This window comes from Cydia pomonella, chromosome 15 (assembly GCF_033807575.1).
Source record: "Cydia pomonella isolate Wapato2018A chromosome 15, ilCydPomo1, whole genome shotgun sequence".
Taxonomy (NCBI): domain Eukaryota; kingdom Metazoa; phylum Arthropoda; class Insecta; order Lepidoptera; family Tortricidae; genus Cydia; species Cydia pomonella.
Window position 1 is genome coordinate 5,840,517 of NC_084717.1, and position 22,331 is coordinate 5,862,847.

A 22,331-nucleotide genomic window follows, 5' to 3' on the forward strand; every position below is an offset into this window, starting at 1 on the left:
TTATGTGTGATGGATGGAAACTTGGAGAGAGGAAACTAGCGTAAGTTACACGTTCTCTATCTAGTCTCGATAAGTCGAAATGACATTTAAGAGTAAACACGGCCGTATGAATCAAAAGTGACGTTTTTGGTCAAAGAAATGCGGTACCGATTATAAGATTTCACAGCAATACGATATCGATCTGTCTGTGTCAAAATTGACGTTTTTGGTTGAAGAAATGTCACTTGACACTGACGGATCGATATCATATCGCTATGACATTCTTATAATCATTGTTCGAATACGGCCGACAGACCCTCCAAGCCGCACGCGATTTGGCTCGACAGTTGAATGATGACGCAGCACAAGCGACGAGTTACGAGTGAAATGCTTACTTAGCGAACACCCAACACCAACACCAGAACATAGAGAATTACTAATGAATTACATAAACGTCCTATAAATCACACCACTCCACTCCATTCGTATGTCCTCACCAGTCAATTCCAGACATGTACATACCTAATTAGTAATTGCTATAAAGAGTTAAAACTAATGAATACTTAAGAGTCTTGTTAATATTTTCAACAAGGGGGTACAGCACAAAAAGACGAGCAACCACAATTCTGACTTCTGAAGTAGATGGCCCTGTGTGATTCATAAGTTTTATAGTAACAGCCGGCCTAGCCAAGATCGCTATCGCTTCGATAATAGAACGCTTCGCACTCTTCCATATAAGTGCGATAGTGACAGTTGCGTTTCGATCGCTACGCAGCATAAGCTACGCGGCCAAGGATTTTAAACGCTATGGTTTGAAAATCTAGTTGTCGGATAACATATGCACATTCGGAATAATGGTGAAACAAACGCCTACAATCTCAATTCATACCAAAGATACATTGATTGAGTAAAATGTGTAAAATCTAAGACGATTTCGTGTTTCGAAATTGGCTGGTAAACGAGATGGCGCTGTACATTATGCAGTAACTCTGTCAAAAGTTGACGTTTGACAATTCAGTGACCCCAAAATATATGGCGCGGTACAGCGCTATCTGTTTTAAATGTCAAACTAAGGGGCACGTTTTTTTCTTAGATTGTACCTCTCTATTACAATCAATCCTCTTTGATTCACACTAAAACTACCTCGGGAACTTTTAGGTGACGTAAGCCACAGTAATAATTGTAATAAATTAGGCTCCACTATTCCTTCGAGTATACAAGAACATAATGTTGGTGTTCTGCCTGTATTCGACCTAAATACGAACTTGCGATTCGTAACTGAAGCACAAGTTAGCATGGGCAAGTTATACTCGTAGGTCCCAGCAGAATACTAGCGCTACGGCAGCAACATTGCAGCATACATGCTGAGTCGGCGCCTTTTCGCGACTACACAGTCGTGACAAAAAAATCCTAGTAGTTAGTAATTAGTTTAGTATAGCAGACCTAAGTTTCAGTTTTATTTTTATTATAAGTTCATTTTTTTGTCACGATAATGTTTTGCAAGAAAGTCTATCTATTTAGATATGTAACTTAGGTTACAGAACATTCTTAAATTTCCATAATTCCTGAAAACTTTCTTGAGAACCTTCCAGTTCAAATTATGGATTAGGTATTACTCAATGTTCTTAACTGTTGATGACTGTTTCATTTAACATTTATGTATTTCATTGGCGTCTATTTCATATGTCATACAAATCGAAATTAACTTTACCTAAGGTTTGCCGAAAATAATATCAAGAAAATCTCTACTTCTAAATTTTTGAAAATTATTTATGACACATTGCTGAGCACAGGGAACCACAAACACTAATGACCAGTGCTACATCACTCGGTTGTTCAAGATCGCGAGCGTTTGGAATGCTGTTCGCTCGATTTCAAGAATTCCAATGATCCATTAGGCACATACTTGCACACAGTCGAACTTATAAGGACACTTTTGTCATTCGTATATTATTTTATTTACACCCCGTATTTTTAGCAATGGAAAGAACTATGAAAACTGGATAAGTTATTGTCAAAAAAAAATTTTTGGTACGAACTTTTATCGCTGACTGTACTATTTTTTCCATAGGCAACTAATACTCATCAAGACAATTCTAAAAACCCCAAACACAATTAGGTTATGTTGTTTTATTATAGAGTTCCTATGGCCACTTCCTGTCCGCATTTATCAGATCAGCTCGATGGTACCATAATATTGCATTTGTTACTGGACTTACAAATGTATGCAAATTTTCAGCTTCATGAAGTCGAAAAGTAGGTCAAATTTAGCTTGCAAGATTTGGCCTATACAATAGTTTTGACGACCGGTCTGGCCTTGTGGGTAGTGACCCTGCCTATGAAGCCGATGGTCCCGGGTTCAAATCTTGGTAAGGGCATTTATTCGTGTGATAAGCATGGATATTTGTTGCTGAGTCATGAGTGTTTTCTATGTATTTAAGTATTTATAAATTATATATATCGTTGTCTAAGTACCCTCAACACAAGCCTTATTGGGCATACTGTGGGACTTAGTCAATTTGTGTAATAATGTCCTATAATATTAAAATATATATTTATATATCCCTGTCTCACTCCATTTTTGCCTTTACATTAATGGCTAAGTTTTGTGGTAAGTTTAAGTGAGTGGGTGTTTGTGTTCTGCGTTCCACCATATTGTCAAAACTTTATAATCGATTTTGATGGACGAGGTTTCAATAGATTGGAGGCTACATTTTCAACGGACTATGAAAAATAGAGCTTCTTTAAAATGTTGCATTCGATCTTTCTACTATAGTACATTCAGCATCAATCGTAGGTAGCCAATGACACAATCCAATGAGAGATAGAATATTATCTATGATTTTTTTTAATTCCATAGTAATTTAAATTTTTTAAACGTACACATAATAATAGTTTAATAAGTTACATAAATAATTATTTAAATACAATGAAAAAAAAAAACATTAAAATTGACTATAAACTAAACAGGAGTAAAAGTAAACAAAAAGAAAGACACAAATACAAAAATTAATCAAACAACCCGTCCCGAGCCCTCCCAGACGCAAAGGTGCCCATCACGCTCGCCGCGTTGCCACGCTGAATCGCGATAGACAGCCTCTGCATCAGGATAATTTAAATTGTATTTTTATTTATTTAATGCACATTAGTTACAAGATGTAATGTTTTGAAAAGATGTATCCCGCCGAGTTTCATCCCGGTCCCATATTGGGATACCCTCCTACAACTGCCTGTACTACATTACTAACAGAAGTAATAGTTAAACTTGCCTGAAATTCGATTTTATATGTATTCTTCAACACGTGTAAATCGTATAATGGTAGTGTTTCTTGTCAAGGCAAAACGCGGTCATGCGTTGATAAATCCTTTGTGGACATTTGTTTTCGTTGCTATTTGAAACTCGGTTACCTACATTCCTATAAATAAAATAGAGCAAATATTTATTTTAATTATTGAAATTGTACCGAGATAATGAAATCTCAATTAATTTTAAAGAATTTATCAAATTAGGCGGTTAAGTTTCGAACTAAGTTCAGAAGAGTTATTGTTAATTTAAAAAATATTAAGTTATTGTTAATAAATAAAAAAACCTCTAATAATTGTGATAATGTGTACCTTTATAAATTGACTGTTCCACCCTTCTTTCTCTTCTAAATTTTATCACTCGATACAAATCTCACAACCCCTCATTTACAATATTTCATCTATACAGATTTACAAAAACAATACATCATTTCATAACCCGATAACAAGAATGTGTCGCTTATACTCGTATCACGAAACCGTTACCGAGATTCCATCCTTAGATATATTTGAATGCAGCTTATTCAAACACCCACATTCAAAAAGAATATCCGCAAAATATTGTGCCCATAAGCTGCGTAAACGCTCTTTGTTTAATCAAATTAAAATATTTAGTTTAATTACTAGCGTACGCAACTCCGTAAATGCTAAATCTTGCTACTGTTTATTTTACCTTTTTGTCCATAATCTAGCGTAGAAATGACATCTCACCTCTGTAGCGATAAATTGTAATTATATGTCCTTATCCTTCTGCGCACACATGTTTAGAGTTTTACGGCCCGATTCGAAGAATGAGATACGATAACGATAAGTTCTCATTTAGATATCGTTTATATGTCGTATAATTGAGGCAACCAATGTCACTTTGTTAGAAATATCGTAGATAGATCTTATTGGGATCACAGCGGAATCGAAATAAAATAAACGTCAATTTTGACACGTCGTTTACTTATCGATCTTTTAAAGATCTTAAACGTGTCTTAATCATTCTTCGAATCGGGCCGATAGTCTAGATCTGAACTGTATGCTAATACTTTAATGTCCGCTGTTGTCTGTAACTTGTTTTGTGAGCCAAATAAATAAAATAAAATAATATTAGTTTAATGTAAAAAAAAAACATAATTTTTCTTTGATAAACTTCAGATTTTTTTTACGGTGAGCCATTGTATTTTTTTAAATTTTTCCTTGGTAAATCGATTTTTTTTTCACTGTAAAAAGAGTGTTTTGAAATGTGCAACCTTGACTTTAGAATAATTTAGCCCCAAATATTTTGGGCATTTTCCATAGTGAATAAGAAAAAAAAATACACTTCGGGGTTTGCCTTGTTTAGGTATATTTAATGTAACTGTTCAAATCGATAGCGTAAGTAGTTAGTTCTCACGTTACAGAAGGACAGAGTTGCACCAAGGTCGTTTTTTACCTTTTTTCTACTCGTCGACTGTAATGGTTGAATTAAGATTTCGTATACCATAGTATACTTGGTACGTATTTTTCATGTATGGGCTCACAACACAACTATAATATTCATTTCAATAGGCTGTAGTCATAAAAAAAAAACAAGTGACAAACAAGACAATGCTAGGTGATGATTTTTAATTAAATTCGATGTATGAATTTTATAATTCCAAAAATTTTGCGTCAATCCGTGCAACTCATTTCTTATTATTTTTTAAATTTTTACAAATGTATAGTTTTCAGATTTTTTCCTGTATATGTTGTATAAGACGATATTACTTGCCAAATTTCATAGTTCTAGGTGAACGGGACCTTATAAATTTTGATTCCCTTGAGAGTGTCGAAAATATACTGTTTTTTTTCGACAGAAACGGTCGTATCTTTTTTTACGTAAACTTAGAAGTTTGATTTTTTTACAGCTTCAAAGGACTGTAGACCTGAGTATATGGTTTTAATTTCAAGTCGATACCTCCACGCGTTCTCGAGATAAAGGGTCTTGACAGACAGACAGACGGGCGGACGGACAATAAAGTGATCCTATAAGGGTTCCGTTTTTTCTTTTCGAACTCTAAAAAAATATTTAACCTTAAAGAAAAAATATTCTTATTTAAAAAAGAATCAAATCAAGCAAAAAGTTAATTGACACCACCACTTACCACTGGCGATCGGAGGGCTGGCAGCTTTTTCTCGCAGTGTATCAGGCATTCAGCAAGGGAATTTTATGATGCCAGCATTTTTGGCACAATGCCACGGGAGCACTATTGGATGTATTTTAGATGATTCGTTTTAGTGTTTAATTTTTATATTGTAGGTTCACCGTCACACATGGCTAGACTGTAATTAGTTTATTATTTTGATAATTAAAATTATTTAGTATAACGTACATAAATTCAGTCAGATATCCACATAAAGTCTCTTCATTTTACAGGGCTAATGCCCTATCCTGCCCCGCCGGGACACTTACGACTTTAATGACTAAACTTTGTATCTGCTAGTTTAATAGGCTATCCACCTTTATGAGAGAATGCCATTACTCATTATCTAAAAACATAACCCTCGTTAACCCTTTTCCAGGCATAGTACGATTTATCGACCACATACGCGCCATTAGAATTTCAACATTAGCATTCCATTTTAAGGTTCAACTTAGATTACACTTTCAGGAAAAGTTACTTGTCTTCAAATGAATCATCAAAGCTGGATTAATTGGAATATATTTGGATTTTTTGGGAAAACCTTGTAGATTGGTGCGGCCTGGAAAAAAGTTAAGGCAGTCGAGCAATTCACACACCAAACCCTTAGGTACATAATCGGCTGGGCGCTTTATGACATCGGGTGTGAAGTGTTTTATATTACAAGTCTAAACTGATATTGATGGAATTGACACGCACGGCTAATGGTAATAGAGCCACTCCGAATACTACGACTTGTTGGCACGCTTTACAGACTATACGGTTATAGGTAGTGGGAACATTTGTAAACCGTATGGTGTTAGACTAGGGAGTGCTTCCAGTACTGGTTTTCTACACAAATACAGTACCAGAACCGGGAATTCCCGGTTCTCATCATACAAACTCAGTACCGATACCGGGAGCATTCCCTATGTTAGACCGGTAAACCGTGCCTAATGATACTGTAACTCAGGTACCTATTACCTATATACATTTTGTAATGTTTGTTGCAGAGAGGCGTGGGGGCGCTTGCGCGGGGCATGTGAGCGCGCGGGCGCAGCCGCGGCATGCCGGGCGGGCGCCGGGGGCTCGTGGCCCCGCAGAACACGTTCCTCGAGAACATCATCCGCCGCTCCTCGAGCCAGCGTCAGTACACGCACACACACACATACACACTCTAAAATACGCACACACAAGCCAGATGGCGCCGCAAAGTTGTACAACAGTATCCTCCACTCCTCAACTCAGTGTCCTAAAAGTCGTTCTCAACTGTTTAGTACCGGTTCCAGAACTCTCCTTCTACCTTCTTTCATCTATACCACTCCCATGATACCTACATAATACCAGCTTTCATCGTACGATGTTCTCGCGTTAATTCTGGTTTAGGTAACTAAAAATACTCCAGAGATTCTAAACTGTACATTCTGAAATATTTAGAGCTGCTAAAACACTTAAAGCGCTAGCTAAATACCCCTTACTTTAGGATTACGAGTATACTCGTAGTACCTATCTGATAGCGTAGTTTGATTTTACTACTTCTCCATTTATAAGGCTTGTTGCGATGTCTAGAAAATATTCACGACTGTTACAAGTATGATTATTAACACACCTGCAAACCTGCATGTCTCCAAAATGTATTTTCTGTTGCAGCAGACAGCAGCTTTCTGCTGGCAAACGCGCAGATCGTGGACTACCCCATCGTCTACTGCAACGAGACCTTCTGCAAGATGAGCGGCTACAATCGCGCGGAGGTACTTCTTTTTTTTTTAATGCTATGTCGGTGGCAAACAAGCATACGGCCTGCCTGATGGTAAGCAGTCTCCGTAGCCTACTTCTCCGAAATAATTAACTTTTTCTTAACACCCCCATGGGTTGAATTCTTCTAAGATGCTTTCATTTGATCAGCACTGTAAACTTGTATTTAACCTGTGACAAAATTCAAAAATTGAAGATGAACAACATCATCTACGAGTATTAGAACTTAACCAGTCACGAAGGTTTTCTCAACCACGAGTGGCTGCTTGGAACAGTACTCCTTCGCCTGCAAATCTTACTCTCAACCATTCTCCTTTATTAAGTTCAAGTTCAAAACATTCTCATCTGCTTAGTTCTGTTTTTGGCCTAGTGGGTAGTGACCCTGCCTACGAAGCTGATGGTCCCGGGTTCAAATCCTGGTAAGGGCATTTATTCGTGTGATGAGCATGGATATTTGTTCCTGAGTCATGGGTGTTTTCTATGTAAGTATTTAAGTATTTATAAATATTTATATATTATATATATCGTTGTCTAAGTACCCTCAACACAAGCCTTATTAAGCTTACTGTGGGACTTAGTCAATTTGTGTAATAATGTCCTATAATATTTTTTTATTTTTTCATAACGCATAACAACCTTTTGAACTTGGAATTTATTCCTCGAGGATATTCTGAACAATTGTATAAGTTTTTGAGTTTCAACTTATGTATTATGCATGGGGTGGGGCACTTCTTTTGGCTGTACCTAATGAAACATGATCTACTAAACGTCTGTCCACACAGGTGATGCAGACATGTCGCTGCGCGTGGATGTACTGACTATACCTAATGAAAGTAATGAAACATGATCTACCTCTGTCCACACAGGTGATGCAGAAATCATGCCGCTGCGCATGGATGTACGGCGAGCTGACGGAGAAGGAGGCGGTGGAGCGCGTGGACCGAGCGCTCGACCACCACCTGGCAGATCAGTTCGAAATACTGCTCTATAAGAAGAACCGTGAGTTGATTTACAGTTTTAAAACTACTTAATCACAAAGATGCATTCCATCAACCTCTCGAGTCGAGTCCCAGCCATACACAAAAACTTCTAAGTCAAAGTCCAAATTTTTTACTTTTGAAACCGGATTAATCGAAATATACCTAGCCTAGTTTTACTTCTGGGTTGGAAGATGTAATGTGCTATCGTAAAAACTAGTTACCTGTACCCCTAGTGTAAATTAATTCGATGGCGTAACGTGCCGTAGGTACACCTTTGCGTTAAGTCTCATTTTGTATGGGATTTTGAGTTTCCAAAACGTTCCGCTTGTCACGCTGTTTCTAAATCCCATTATAAATGAGACTTAACGCAAACGCGTACCTAAGTCACGTCACGAAATCGAATAAATTTACACTAAGGGCTCTGACCGCGTAGCCAACGTTACAATCGTTAACGCTCCGTAGCGTAGCGTAGTCATCTCTCTCTATCACGTATTAGTGCGACTGTGACAGTTGCGTTTCGTTCGCCACGGAGCGTGAACGATATGCACGTTGGCTACGCGGGCTGATCAGGTTGTCAAAGCGGATTCCTGGCTCCTTAAATAGGATGCTACGGAAAAGGCACCATTTCAGCGTTACAGAAACCATAGATAAATAAATAAATATTATAGGACATTATTACACAAATTGACTAAGTCCCACAGTAAGCTCAATAAGGCTTGTGTTGAGGGTACTTAGACAACGATATATATAATATCTAAATATTTATAAATACATAGAAAACACTCATGACTCAGGAACAAATATCCATGCTCATCACACGAATAAATGCCCTTACCAGGATTTGAACGCGGGACCATCAGCTTCGTAGGCAGGGTCACTACCCACTAGGCCAAACCAGCCGTCAAAATATTAGAATACTTAGATAATATAAAATAATAATAATAAATAAATAAATAAATATAGATATATAAATATAATAATAGATAGGTGTGGTATTAGTTGAGCGAATGTGTGCAATTTTCTCTTTTTTACAGTGATATATCATAACGTGTAATGTGCTGCGAACTACGTCGTACAAAAGCTCTCGTCCAATTCCACAGAGCCCTCAGAGAATTATAAGCTTTATTGAGCTATTGCAGTTTTGGCCAAATTCCACGCGGTCGTTACTTCAGTACTTTACGACTCCATCGACCATCTACGACCATTGCGGCTGCGCTAAGTAGTTAAATTTTCAATTCCTATGTATGTCCTTTGTTCGACGGATTTTTTATTCTTCAAGAGAAACTTCAAGGTTTTACAAACTTTATTTAGCTGCAATAAGGTATACGAAGGCCAGTTAATGGTTCTCGAACCCAATCAGCCCAGGCTGTTGTTTATGCAGCGTGTGTTAATAAATAAACGGTCCCTGCCCGCGCCCCGCACCGGGGTTGCAGTCTGATTAAATTTGTCCGCTCCGTTTCGCATTTTATTTTATTACTGTTGTAGGGTGGTTGTTATTTGGAGAAGTTTTCATTTTTCGCGGCGCCGGTTAATTGGGTTATTTGTTTATTTTTGTCAGAATTTTGAGTCCAGTCAGGTTTAAAAATTGTTCACGCTTGTGGAATATGTATTTTTTTACCGTCCTGTGCTAGAATCCCTTAATGTTTGGTACACACTTGATGGTCTGATTAACAGTAAAAAAGGATCAGTACCTATATAGAAAGCTAAGTAAGTATAGCATACAAGTATTACGATCTTCCCAAGTTCAAGCATTCCCGAACTCAAGAGATCCGGCCTCTCCTCGACGCGAATCTTTTTTTAAACACCTACACTACGTTAGCCTTGGAGGATTTAACAAACTGGAGACGCCTTGTCTGTAATTTTCTGTACAAAACAGTCTGCCGATTTTTGCGGGGGAGGGGCACGTCAAATGTATGACTATTTGTACGTAACGTAAAAATAGCCATGTCAGATAAACGTCAGTCCATACAATACATATATGATCGTTGGCCGAGGTTTTCGACAGAGGGGTAAGCTCTTAAAGGCCACTCCAGTTGTTAAATCCTCCAAGGCGTTAGCGGTCTTAAAATGTTATTGACGACACATAAAATAATAATAATAAAAAAGTTGCCAGGAAAAAAGAGGCATCCTAGTGTGCACTTGTTGTCTTTTAGGAACGTGTCACGTCACTACAACGTTAGGACACGCGGCACGGACAGCAGCGCACAGTAACTAAATTTGATTACTCCAAAACTGTGCCTTACTGCATGAGAACACGGTGTATTATGGAATGAATTTTCAAATGTAGCTTGAATGGATATGCTCGAACCTGTACGGTGTATCTTACTGCATGAACATATGGTGTATTATTGAATAACTTATCAAATGTAGTGAGAATTGTTTGGGCAGCGAGGCTTCCAGCGTGGCGGTCTCGCATTAAGCACATTTAGCGGCTGTTTACGGTTTAAACGGCTCGCTTCCGTAGCTCGATGGATTCCCATATTGTAAATGTGAATTTGCTGCAGCTCTCGTTTTGAGAACGTTCACCAGGCTGCGAAGAGTCAACGACACTTGAATATCAAATCTGTTGCAAAATATTTTATACGAAGTGATATTTAAACAAAAGACTTATTTGCTAGAATTCATATGAAATATTAAAAAGTGTACGAATAAAATGCTACTGTCAAACATTAGGTTGTCCTCGGTCTGGTCTTAACCAGACATTTAATGACCCTTATTAAGTTAAGGCATAGAGGTACAATGATATAGAGATGAAACGGTGGAGGGGGGAGATGACCGAACGAGATGCTCTTACGGAACATTCAGCAGGAGTAACAGAGAAAGCGCTGTTATTGTTTGCTCACTTGTCCTTTCTGCCTACTTCCAAAAAGTCCTAAGTGACGTAGACGTTTTTTGTTGCTCACCGTTTTCACGGTGGGTAACAATGAACCTGACCAAATTACGTAGGTTGTTTTTGGACTGTTGTCAGGAATGTAAAACGTGTTTTTAATTTTGTCGCATTGCGCATGTTATGTCCCTCATGGGCGCACGCGTATAGCCCATCTATACGATCCTAATACCATCTATGGGATAAGGTTAAAATCAACTGATGTGTTGAAAGGAAAATCTAAGTAAAATGCAGATATTACGCCCAGTCAGCCGACGAAGCGACCCTTGTCATTGCGTATTAATGTCAAATTAAAGTCGCCTCCAGCTGAAACTGTAATCCTGCCCTCCTCATCTTAACGCTGTTCCGGTTCCGGTAGAATCATAAAACGCTTTTTACATCCGACTTTACAGTCAAAAGAGGAAAATAGGTCAGACACTTAATCCAAACACCTGTAAATTCAGTACGGACATTTAATAGCTCTGAAGTTGTAGGTGTAAATCAGAATGTATGTAAAGCCCGATCAGAAATATATGATCATTGTCAAGAGGGCGCTGTTATTTTCATGCAGTGCCGGATTAACCATTAAGCAAAATAAGCACTTGCTTAGGGCACCACGTCTAGGGGGGCACCAAAATCGTAGGAAAAAAACGCGCAGGCTGCATCGCAGTCGTAGTACTTATGTACACGAAACTTTTTGTCGACTTTGACGTGTGCAAGTACCCATCTAATAACGAAGGGTCGTAATAGAGTGAGGACACGTAAGCACATCACCAACCCTTCGCAGAGGCCCTCAAAGCTAATAGCCAAAATATCTTACCGCCGGGCTTGTGGCCAACCGATTTTCTCGACGTAGATTACCGATTTTGTAGCGAATTTTGCTCTCTTGCACGCCAGATGTGTCGGCCTAGCCGAGTTGGTGCAGAACCACGATCCTGCGACCTAATTGTCAAACTGTTATAAAGGGCCCCGCGAAGGCACAAAACCAAAAGCAACTTATTAAGTTTTGGTTTCCACTTAAGCCAAAGGCCGAGCAGTAGGAGAACCGTGATTACATAGGTTCGATTTCAAGCCACTCTTTTGCAGTTCGGCGTTAGGTGTTATGCGACGCTAGGCCTTCTACTTTGTGCAAACTGCCTTACTTTCACTTAACATGGATCCAAATCTAAGCTGTCCTCTCTCGAAGCTGGGCCTTCTGCCTTGCTCACACCACGCCATCAGTTGTATTGTATGATAACCCACCGCGATCGGACGCTCCGGACGTTCAGCCATTCATACCTCGCCAGTGGTCAAATTCAAATGCTTTCTTCCAGCTCGACCTTTGGCCTCATCCATGCCTCATCCGTAAGCGCCGATCGAACGCTCCGCGCGTTCAGCCTTATGAAAAGCTCAGCCTTAGACTTTGCCTTTAAAAACACTGATTTAAACTTTCACGATTTAGGCCAATCAAATTAAATCCAAAAATAGCGTTTTGAGGAATTAATTCCCAGCAAGCTGGAAAATGTTTTAATACTTTCATTTCATTCTAAATGCGTGTAATCCAAGTTTGCTCCATCCCAGGGGGCATACATTTTGGGATCCTTAGGAGATATTTTTTTCCTTTCGAAACCACTTGATTTTGAAGGACATAGGACAGTTCGTGGATTAGACACTGGTAAGAACGCGTTTTTGGATTTTTAACATGATTTTACCAAAAATAAAAAATGTCGACCTTTTTATACAATTTAGACTAGGAATACATATTACCTTCAATAAATCAATATGTTTTATTGCAAGATCATAATTAAATTACATTTCGGATCCTCAGATATCAGTTTTAATCATAATTAGAACAAATTTTACGTCGGACGTACCGTTTTCGATTTTCAAGCAAAAAAACTGAAAAAGAGGAAACATTTATGCACACCTCCAGGAATGGAGCAAACTCGGATTACACGCATTTTAGGACCAAATTCGAAGAAAACTGATTTTATTGGCCTAATTGTGACACATTATTATTTAAGAAAACGGGACTTAATCGCGTTTGATTAAGTTCTAAAATTACCTCTAACGTCAAGATACTGATGTCGACTTTACCCAGTCTTTTCCGAGACCATGGGAACAACGCAGTTTTTGAAACATCGGATCAGTGGTAATTTTAAATCTTACCCTATTAAGTCCCCTAATGGCTAAGCTCCTACTGAAGCTCTGCCTTTGCCCTCACATGAATGAGCTTCGCAGGAAAGCTCTAGAGGTTGCAAAACCCTGTGCGGAGAACGGCCTATGCCTTTTATGTCTTCTCATACTTGGACATTGGTTGGCTCGCCTCCGGCCTTATGCGAAGCACGATCTTCAATTTGCTAACACTCGACCTTACTGTTGGAACATTACTACTGCAGTACTGTCAATTTCCGTGATAAAATGATGTGTTGGATTGAAAATTCTATTCTCAGCAGTAATGCGGCAATAAACGTCACTCAATTTACCAAGAAAATTCAATGTACTCTTGATGAGGGGGCACCATGGTCTAGAAATGCTTAGGGCATCAAAATGTCTTAATCCGGCACTGTTTTCATGTATAGAGTGATAGTTCAGTTTAGTACGAAATTTTTAGTTCTAATGAAATTCCGCAATATGGCGTGTGATCATATATTACTGGTCAAGCCTTAAGTATATCTTGTTTGCCATGATAATAAAATCGAGATGTTTTGTGGCCTGCATTGACAGTTTCACTTTAGCAAATGATGCTCTCCGAGATGCATGATTTAGGTACCTACTCCAAATAACTATACTTAAACGTGCTAGAAATATTTAAGTTCTCACAATTTCTCTAGGATTCCATCATCTGATTCTTATCCAATGCCAATTAGACCCACTGAGAATTACAGAAGTATCCTTCCAAAAAACAATTTTCCAAATCGTTCCAACTGCAACTATTTTCGAAGACGCAAAAAGATCCCGACAACTTGAAAAGTTCCTCCTTTGAATAGTAGTAATCTTTGTGCTCTTGATCTTCACTTGTGACTTGCTCTTGACATATTTACATAGTGTCTGCTATGATTCCATGGCTATAAATATACACAGTAAGCCAAGCAATGCCTAGGTCGTGCGCGTTTAACCTCACATGTGGAGTATAATCTGAAACCCTAACAGTGTAGTCAATAATGGGCCTCGAAAGATTTATGTCTTGTGTATCTGCGTATTCTTACCAATTCATACGTCACATTTTATCTTTCATAGTTAAAGTGAGATGAGACAGACTGGAATTTGAAATAATTCAGTCATCTACCTATACCTACAACGAGTTCTTATATTTTATTGTAGTTTTGTTTTAATAACCGTCAGATATCCATTTAAAAATATAATCTATTCAAAAATGTATTTGGTTGGAGGATTTAACAACAGGAAACGCCTTGTCTGTAATTTTCTGTACAAAACAATCTGCCCATTTTTGCGGGGAAGGACCACGTCAAATGTATGGCTATTTTGTACGTAACGTGTCAGATAAACGTCAGTCCATACAATACTGTATATGAATATGACCATTGTATTGTATGGACTGGACTGAGAAGGGAAACCCCCAACACACGTGTCCTCTTTCAAGTATCTTGGGAGCCAGATCAGAAAGGATAACAGACTAGCCTCCGAGATCCCTTCAAGGGTTGCCAAAGCTGCATCCACTTTCGGTCGGCTAACGCATCGTGTCTGGGGATCGCATGATCTAAAGCAGCAGACGAAGTTGTCGGTGTACAAAGCCATGGTTATTCCGATTCTTTTATATGCTTCGGAAACATGGTGTACAAAGGCGATATTCACTCGCTAGACACGTTCCACTTACGCTGTCTACGTCCCATTTGCGTGTAAGATAGCAAGATCTCGTCCCCAACACTGAAGTACTTCGTCGTTGTAAGATGACAGGCATGGAGGCGCTCTTCATGAAGGGTCAGCTAAGGTGGTGTGGGCATGTTTGGCGTATGAGTGATTGCAGAGACTACCAACAGTCGTTATCTATTCCCAGCTATAAGCTGGTAAACGGAAGCAAGGTGGGCGGCTGCCCACCTACGTACGGCTACGTATGGCGGCGGCTACGTACGGACGTAGGGCTCTACGTTACAAGGACGAGCTTAATAAGCGCCACCTAACTTCCTGCGGTATACCACCTGGCACATGGGAGGAGTATGCTTCTCTGCGGCCAGAATGGCGTTCTCGTGTCAAAACTTTGAAAACGCTCGTCTCATTGACCATGACGCGAAATGTCAGATACGTAAATCCCGGCCGAAACCCTCCTATAATTATACCTATAATATATCTGGCCAACTTTACTGTCTCACCTGCGATAGAGTTTTTAAAAGTAAGTTTGGCTTTGCTAGCTACCCTAGTAATTAGCTAGCTACTCTAGGGTCGCCGTTGCCGATATCACGGCATGGATAGCTATATATATCTTAGATATTTGATATATATATATATATGACCATTGGCCGAGGTTTTCGACAGACGTGTTAGCTCTTAAAGGCGACTCCAGTTGTTAAATCCTCCAAGTGTATTTGCGAACTCTACCAATCGACATATTTTCCATATTATTTTGTTCTCTTTTAATATTTTGGGCTCTTTTATATGTCTATCTATTCCCATTTCGCTATAAGCTAAGCATAATTATAAGCACACTGTAAAGCTACGGTTATTACGCGGTAGGTAGGTAAGTAGGTAAATAACTTGTCCCAAAGGCATATTCAGATTTTTTAAATGTGACACCATCAATTCAAATTGGTAAACTACTCGTTCCAAAACACAAAATAGACAAATGCTGCTAGATAGACCATGGTTAGATCAAGCTAAGTTGGTAGCGGTGTGTGATAGCCCAGACAGATAGTGCAAGTGTTATTTTAAACATCAAACTTCTATGAGATTTAAACGACACGTTGACGTTTAAATAGCACTTGCACTATCTGAGCTATCAAAATAGCTACCAACTTAGCTTGTTCTAACTCTACGGCGTGTAGGTGGTAGAAGAAATGCAGAATTTTAAATTGGTTTATACTGAAACATGGCTCAAATACTTTCGCATTAAAAGCGATGCATAAATTATGCCAGCTGTAGACCATCATTAACAACGAAGTGACCTTCTGTCCTTGCTAGTTCGTAACCATAGGTATAGGTGGGGAGCAACCAAATATGGCTTAAACATGCAACGACCTTGGTCCACACCGTTATTTTGCAAATTATAATTTTAGAAACCAGGGAAAGAGAGATTCCAATTTAAAGAATCTGAACTTCATTTGTTATTGGTAAACCTACTTAATTAATACGAACTTAACTCGTTCCGCAGCATCTCGCTCGCGCTGTGTTTAAAGTTCGAATGGGCCTCCTTTATGTCTCTTTTATTTTAGTACAGTCAAGTGCAAAAATATGTATCGAAAGAATCGTCTCATAAATATGGTACTACGCTCTTATTACACTGGAATAAGATGCTATGGGACATATTTTTGAGTAAGATGTGTACACCCATATTTTTACACTTGACTTTACGTACGTATATATTTTAGTAACATGCCTGCCACTGATGCATACTTTTACTCTTATAATTAATGGCATGATGACTCACTTGGATTTCTTGTGGACATTTACAAAGAGTCTTAAAATCTCTATAAACTTCGTAAATTATTGTCAAATTTCAATTTTGGTTGTAATAGAAAAACTTAAGTAATACTTTCCCCAATTTTAGAAACATTCGGACGCCACATCAGTAATCCCAATAGTTTACAGAAAATCTCTATTGCAGGAACCCCACTATGGCTGCTGGTGCACGTGGCGCCAATCCGCAACGAGCGCGAGCTGGTGGTGCTGTTCTTGCTCACCTTTCGGGACATCACGGCCCTCAAGCAGCCCATCGACCAGGATGACCCCAAGGGAGGTACGACTTCCTGTATCATCAACGGCAGTTCAGCAACGAGCTGGTGCTGTTCCTTCTCACCTTCCACGATATCACGGCCGTCAGGCAGCCCATCAACCAGGACGATCTAAAGGGAGATATGACTCACTGTAGGCACTATGGCTGTGCATCAACGAATTGATACTGTTCCTGCTCACCGTCCGCGACATCGCGGCCCTCAAGCAGCCCATGAACCAGGACAACCTCAAGGGAGGTACGAATCACTGTAGGCACTACTGCTGTGCAGCTAGGACGAGAGCTGTTTCTTCCGCGATATCACAGTCCTCAGCCTGTCGACCAGACTCATTGTACTCACTGTAGGCACAACGGCTGTACAGCAACGAGCTGGTGCTGTTCCTGCGCGCCTTTTGCGACATCACGGCCCTCGAGCAGCCCATCGACCAGGACGAGGACATGCAGGGAGGTAAAAATGACTTCTGTAATAGACTATTGCTGGGAATCGACTACGAATAGTATGATGACCTCTTGGCAACAAATACAGACGTGCATTACGCCAAAAGTCTTAAAATATAATAAATTCATGTTGGGGTTTGTGCTTATTGCGCATTGTGTTCCATTAAATGTAATGTCAATGACAAGGCTGTTCCATTTGTGACTTTTCTCCTAGTGTTTTGAGCCCAAATAGGTACGATTAAAAATAAACAGAACTGCCTCAGTTATTCCATGGTGCAATTAATCGATTCTATTGCTTCAAAGCACCCAAGGATCTTAGCTAAAAGGTGTTAGCGTCAGATCAAGATAAGTTGGCAGCAATTATGATAGGCCAGTTCATTCAAGTGTTGATTTAAACGTCAAAAATCTATGAAATTATGAAAGGGTCTAGCAAGCTAAGCTAAGAAGATTGGCCCCCGCAAGGGATTTGGTTGTAATTTGAGGTGCAGTAGTGGCAGGTCCTAAGAAAACTGTATGCGTAATATCCGCCTTCGATCTTCTTTTGTTTCAGACTTATCCAGGAAAATGTCAAAAAATCAAGGTAATTTTTTAACTGTTATTGCAGCTAAACCAAGCAAGCGAGAGCAACCAAATAAATTCAGAATTAAGGAGCATAAAATGGGGTTCATAATGCATATTTTTACAGACATTCATTTCCTTGAACTTGGATGAAAAAAATTATGTTTTTTTTTCTGCTCCATTTTTTGCCACTTCTCGCGGAGACACAACTATCAAAAAAAATACTTGATAAGCCACAATTGTGAACTACGTGTCCATTTAAAAACATTTTGAAAAATCATGGTGCGTCATGTCAAAAAAAAAACAATTACGAAGATATGTTTACTATATCATATTATATCAATAGAGTAGTACCTACTATCTAGTGGCAAATGTGTCTGTAGTATACATAACTTCCTCTTTCGTTCATTATGAAATAATTAATTGACACATTATCTAGCTATTTCTTATGCAATTTTAATAATATGTATCTGAAAGAAGGTGTAAATGTTGTAATATATGTTTATGCAAAACAAATGGAACTAAAAAAGTGATAAAGAACGCTGCAAAAATTGATTACTTTAGGTATTTTTTTTTTTTTTTTAATATGCAAATAAGAAACGAAGTGGGTACATAAAAGTATTGGATGTAAAGTCATTGACAAAAACATTTTTTATTACCATTCCATATTAACAAATAACTCGGTAAAGCAAACAGAACAATACAATTCTTCCATTTTTACAGAGTCATACTCTTCATCGTCCCAAGTATAACTAAATTCGATTCTACAATATTCACATTTTCTCTTACGGGCAATATTTTCGTCCGTAAGAAAAATGTCGTCTGGTAAGGATTTCGGAAAGAGCTCCTTAGACATTTGCACTGGTATGTGGAGCCCAAATATTTTCGACTTTATGTTCGTAATTGTTTTTTTTTAAATATGACGCACCATGATTTTTCAAAATGTTTTTAAATGGATACGTAGTTAACAAATGTGGCTTATCACGTAATTTTTTTGATAGTTGTGTCTCCGCGAAAAGTGGCAAAAAAATGGAGCAGAAAAAAATTACATTATTTTTTTCATCCAAGTTCAAGGAAATGAATGTCTGTCAAAATATGCATTATGAACCCCATTTTATGCTCCTTAATTCTGAATTTATTTGGTTGCTCTGGCTTGCTTGGTTTAGCTGCAATAACAGTTTAAAAATTACCTTGATTTTTTGACATTTTCGTGGATAAGTCTGAAACAAAAGAAGATCGAAGGCTGATATTACGCATACAGTGTTCTTAGGACCTGCCACTACTGCACCTCAAATTACAACCAAATCCTTTGCGGGGGCCAATCTTTTTAGCTTAGCTTGCTAGACCCTTTACTTAACACTTGCACAGGCTGGGCTATCAAAATCGTTGCCAACTCTGCTTGGTCGGACTCTAGGGTCGGACTCTAGTAGTGTATCTGATGTACAGTCAAGTGCAAAAATATATATAAATATGGTACTACGCTCTTATTACACTGGAATAAGAAGCTATGGGACATATTTTTGAGTAAAATGTGTACACCCATATTTTTACACTTGACTGTATGTTTAATTCAATGTGCTTCAAAGCATCCAAGCAACTTATCTGAAAAATACTGCGTGACGTGTGTTACAGCGGGGCTGTCAAAATTCGCGAAGTTGGCGCGCTCCGTGACGCGCTCACGCTCCGTGCTGGTGTCGGCGCTACCGGCACTCAAGGAGCCGCAGCGGCAGAGCCACCTCGCGCATGTCAGTACACAACCCCACCATGTACGAGCACGCTATCTTACTTCTTCTATACTGTATCTGTATTCTAGCTTCACTAGGCCTGGCGACCTTCGGCCGCACGAGTAGTGAGTACACCGTCTAATTTTCAAAGACCGGTAAAGACAGGACCGGGAAATGTTATCTACACTTGTATAAACTGATTGATCATTTCCATTAACTAACATTGTTTGCTAAAAATATCACGCTTAAATCTTCTGCTCGGTCAACTTCACTTCACATTCAAGTTTCATCTCGACTCTCGACCATCAATATTTCAGTATCTCCAATGTACTTTAAAAATTGGATAGTGCGCCCGAGCTGACTGATGGAATTGTAAATATTGATAAAAAAACACACAGCCGCTGCTGCTACTTCATGACATGACGCAATCTTTCTTCAGACTTCATGTCGTCACAGTATTTTGAAATATATGCTTCCATCTTTTTTGTCTGTCAGCACATATTACAATTATTGGAATATTGTGGTAATGCGGCTCGTGGTGGGCACCCGCCGCCGAGCCGTGCATCAGTCGCTGGAGCTTGGTTGTTGCAGGTGATGTCACTGTCCGGCGACGTGCTGCCGCAGTATCGGCAGGAGGCGCCCAAGACCCCTCCGCACATCCTACTGCACTACTGCGCCTTCAAGGCCATCTGGGACTGGATCATCCTTTGCCTCACCTTCTACACCGCAATCATGGTCCCCTACAACGTGGCCTTCAAGAACAAAACATCCGAAGATGTCTCCTTATTGGTTATCGACTCCATCGTCGACGTTGTCTTCTTCATCGACATCGTGCTCAACTTCCACACCACGTTCGTCGGCCCCGGCGGAGAGGTCGTCAGCGACCCGAAGGTCATCCGCAAGAACTACTTCAAGTCGTGGTTCCTCATCGACCTGCTGTCGTGCCTGCCGTACGACGTGTTCAACGCGTTCGACCACGACGAGGACGTGAGTGTGCGCCGGTGTGTCGGTGTCGTGCGTGTGTGCATGCTCGGTGTTGTAGCGTACGGAACAGGTATACAAGGCGATGTGTGTGTGTGCAGGGCATCGGCAGCCTGTTCTCGGCGCTGAAGGTGGTGCGGCTGCTGCGGCTCGGGCGCGTGGTGCGCAAGCTGGACCGCTACCTGGAGTACGGCGCGGCCATGCTGATCCTGCTGCTGTGTTTCTACATGCTGGTGGCGCACTGGCTGGCGTGCGTGTGGTACAGCATCGGGCGCTCGGATGCAGACTCGGGCCTGCAGTACTCGTGGCTGTGGAAGCTGGCCAACGTGACGCAAACGCCGTACTCCTACGTGTGGTCCAACGAGTCGGACGGGCCCGAGCTGGTGAACGGGCCCTCGCGCAAGACCATGTACGTGACGGCGCTCTACTTCACCATGACCTGCATGACCTCCGTGGGCTTCGGCAACGTCGCCGCCGAGACCGATAACGAGAAGATCTTCACCATCTGCATGATGATTGTAGCAGGTGCCGGACTCTTCTGTTATTAGCCGGAGCACTGTCCTATCCTCCGCGCGACCCCCGCGCAGCTCACTCTGCGACGGGCGCCGCGCCCTTCCCGCCCCTTCCGCCTCACCGCCACTCCATCTTACATAGAGCCGGGCCAAGCTAACTCTGAACGGTGCTTTGCAATGACAGTGTGAAAGTGTCATCATAAAAGTCAAATTTCAATGAAAATATGACGTTTACTTCCACACTGTTCTGCAAAGTCGGTACAGAGGTAGGTTAACCGGACTCTATAAACATTTCAATAATTTACTCGATTAATCACTTATCTGTTTTTTGTGTTTCCGTATAATTTGTTTGTCAATATGCTAGCCGTTTTGTTTTGTTTTCCAGTCGCACAGTGTGTATGGTGTGTCGAGCACCGCTAGCCGCCGCGTCGCTCGGTGTACGTATTTCATTTGTTTGTATTGATTTCATGTTGTCGCGTCGTTTGTTTGTTTGTTTGGGTTGTCCCCGTGTGCCGTCCCCTCCCGTCCTTGTGCAGGCCCACGAAGCGTCTAACGCGTCACCTGTGTGGTCGGAGCGCCCGTGTGCCTTCGCCGCGCCCGCTCGAGCCTAGCTGGATCAAAACTAAGTATACTGGCCGACCCCCGTCGCCTCCATCGCCCTTCGCTGGTACTTGACTAAACGCAGGAGGGCGAAACATCAACATTTTCTAAATTAAACTGCATGCATTAGTTCTCGTAGCAAATGTTCATGCTTATCTCTGTCAGTTTGATCGATGTAAGAGGACGGCGATGGCGAGCGACCACTAGGAACACCGGGGCACGGCCCGGCGACGGCGGGCGCGGCGGCGGCGCGGCAGCGGACGCGAGGTAACGCGTCGGTCGCGGGCCGCGCGCGCCGCTCGCGGGCGGTGCGCGCGTGCCCTCCGCGGTAACAAGCGAGAGAGCAGGCACTGAGCCGAGGTGTCCGCAGCGCTGCTGTACGCGACCATCTTCGGGCACGTCACCACCATCATCCAGCAGATGACGTCGGCGACGGCCAAATACCACGACATGCTGAACAACGTGCGGGAGTTCATGAAGCTGCATGAAGTGCCGAAGGCGCTCAGCGAGCGCGTTATGGACTACGTGGTCTCCACTTGGGCCATGACTAAAGGACTGGACACGGATAAGGTGAGCTGAGTACTAATGAAGTAATTTAATTCTCCATACTTGATTGAAACTAAAT

The 22,331-nt window shown here is 40.6% G+C and overlaps 1 protein-coding gene across 2 annotated transcripts in view; it reads left to right on the forward strand.

The window, feature by feature from the left end:
• LOC133525621 (potassium voltage-gated channel protein eag) overlaps positions 1-22,285 on the forward strand; it is a 35,577-nt gene extending 13,292 nt beyond the window's left edge. The window contains exons 2-9 of one of the 2 annotated variants that reach the window (XM_061861937.1): positions 6,422-6,554; positions 7,059-7,159; positions 8,030-8,162; positions 16,768-16,899; positions 19,522-19,655; positions 20,205-20,600; positions 20,696-21,119; positions 22,077-22,285. In XM_061861937.1, the coding sequence (XP_061717921.1) occupies positions 6,476-6,554; positions 7,059-7,159; positions 8,030-8,162; positions 16,768-16,899; positions 19,522-19,655; positions 20,205-20,600; positions 20,696-21,119; positions 22,077-22,285 (1,608 nt within the window). In that variant the 5' untranslated portion in view covers positions 6,422-6,475. The remainder of the gene's footprint in view (positions 1-6,421; positions 6,555-7,058; positions 7,160-8,029; positions 8,163-16,767; positions 16,900-19,521; positions 19,656-20,204; positions 20,601-20,695; positions 21,120-22,076) is intronic. The other variant, XM_061861938.1, reaches the window with a different exon arrangement.
• The last annotated feature ends 46 nt before the right edge of the window (positions 22,286-22,331 follow it).